The 1,656-nt window shown below is 34.5% G+C and overlaps 1 protein-coding gene across 1 annotated transcript; it reads right to left on the bottom strand.

Moving 5' to 3' along the window:
• Nucleotides 1-510: 510 nt before the first annotated feature.
• Nucleotides 511-872, bottom strand: LOC105562402 (30 kDa salivary gland allergen Aed a 3-like; the record flags this gene model as incomplete). Its single annotated transcript, XM_012013210.1, has 1 exon — nt 511-872. A coding segment is annotated over one exon (362 nt), but the record flags the coding sequence as incomplete, so codon positions are not given.
• Between the last annotated feature and the right edge of the window lie 784 nt (nt 873-1,656).

The raw sequence follows: 1,656 nt of genomic DNA, 5'->3' as shown, positions 1-1,656 counted from the left end.
TCTCTCTCTCCCTCTCCCTCTCCCTCTCCCTCTCTCTCTCTCTCTCTCTCTCTCTCTCTCTCTCTTGCAATTTCTGAATCGCGCTGTCACTCTTGCTTTCGCAATCGCATTCTCGTTCTCACTCTTTCGCTAAGGCTAACTTCCTCTCTCTCTCGCGCTCTCGCTCTCTCGCTATATAACGCTCATTCTATCGCTCTCTCTCTCTTGCTCACTCTCTCGTTGTCTCTCTCTCACTATTTCGTTTTCTCTCGCTCACTCTCGCTCTTTGTCACGCTATCGTTAGCTTTCTCTAATGAAAAATTTTAAATTTCATTTCATTGTTTTTATTTAATTAAATAAATTATTTAATTAAATTAATTTTTTTAAAATAACAATAGATTTTTATTATAATATTATTATGTAATTATTTAAATTTATTTAATCTATAACTGAAATTTTTTTTAAATTATATAAATTGAATAATTTAAAAAATCATAAATAACATGTTAAAAAAAATTATACATATAAATTCTATATTAATAAAAGATAAGCAGGGCCTATAAAATCGTTGAGAATGTCTATTATATCCTCTGGAACCGATTTCTTCTCTATATCCACTGCCTCTCCATCCTCTTCCCCTGCCTTCACCTCCTGTCCATCCTCTTCCTCTCCATTCACCTCCTCTCCAGTTATCTCCTCTTGATTCACCTCATCTCCAGCCTTTTCTGCTTGATTCATTTGCTCTCCAGCCTCTTCCTGTCCAACCTCTTCCTCTCCAGCCAGCTTCTCTCCAACCTCCTCCTGTCCAACCTCTTCCTCTCCAGCCTCCTCCTCTCCAGCCTCTTCCTCTACAGCCTGCTCCTCTCCACCCTCCTCCTCTCCATCCACGTCCTCTTTTCAAATCACCACTTCTCGAAGTTCTAAACAAAGGCTCTCTTTGCGAATAATATCTACACAAAAATATCTTGTATAATAAATTTATATTAAAAAAATTTTATATTTTGATTAGAAATGATTAACATATATTTTTTAACATCTTATTTTTTGTTTTCTGTGATGATTAACGTCTTCTTCATCTTGTAGACTAATCTGACTTTCGCAATCTCTCTCATAGTTGATTTCTTCCTCCGTTCTATGTTTACGTCGTGATTGTCTCCTACGCTTTCGTTCGATTTTCTTTTCTCTCTCTCGTTCCAAACTCATTTTCTGTCTATATACGTACTCTTCCTCTTCCCTTCACTGCTTTCGTAAAATTTTTCGACGATACTACTACTGTCCTCGTAGGATCGGATTTATTGATTTTCAAAATGACATATAATATATGAAACCAGCAACTTATATATTTATATTAATTTATGGGATGACATTCATAGTGAATTGATTTATAACTTGCTAGTTTCATATATATGATATACAGAGAAAGAATTAATTTTTAATTTAATATATATATGTATACACATATACAGGGTGGGCCATTTTAATTTATACAGTCGATTTTTTAAAAAACTAAAAGAGATATGAAAAAATGTTTCAGACAAAAGTTGTATGGTTTCGAGGGGGACATAAGATGGTACCATAGGTTTGACCTTGAAGAGTAATTTGAAGGTCACATGAAGGTTACCTTCAATTTCTTAAATGGAACCTACTATTTCTCGTTACATATTCTTATAGGTTATC

Source organism: Vollenhovia emeryi, unplaced genomic scaffold (assembly GCF_000949405.1).
Source record: "Vollenhovia emeryi isolate VEMERY1.0 unplaced genomic scaffold, V.emery_V1.0 DF944896.1, whole genome shotgun sequence".
Lineage (NCBI taxonomy): Eukaryota > Metazoa > Arthropoda > Insecta > Hymenoptera > Formicidae > Vollenhovia > Vollenhovia emeryi.
This window is presented reverse-complemented; position numbering and strand designations above follow the sequence as displayed.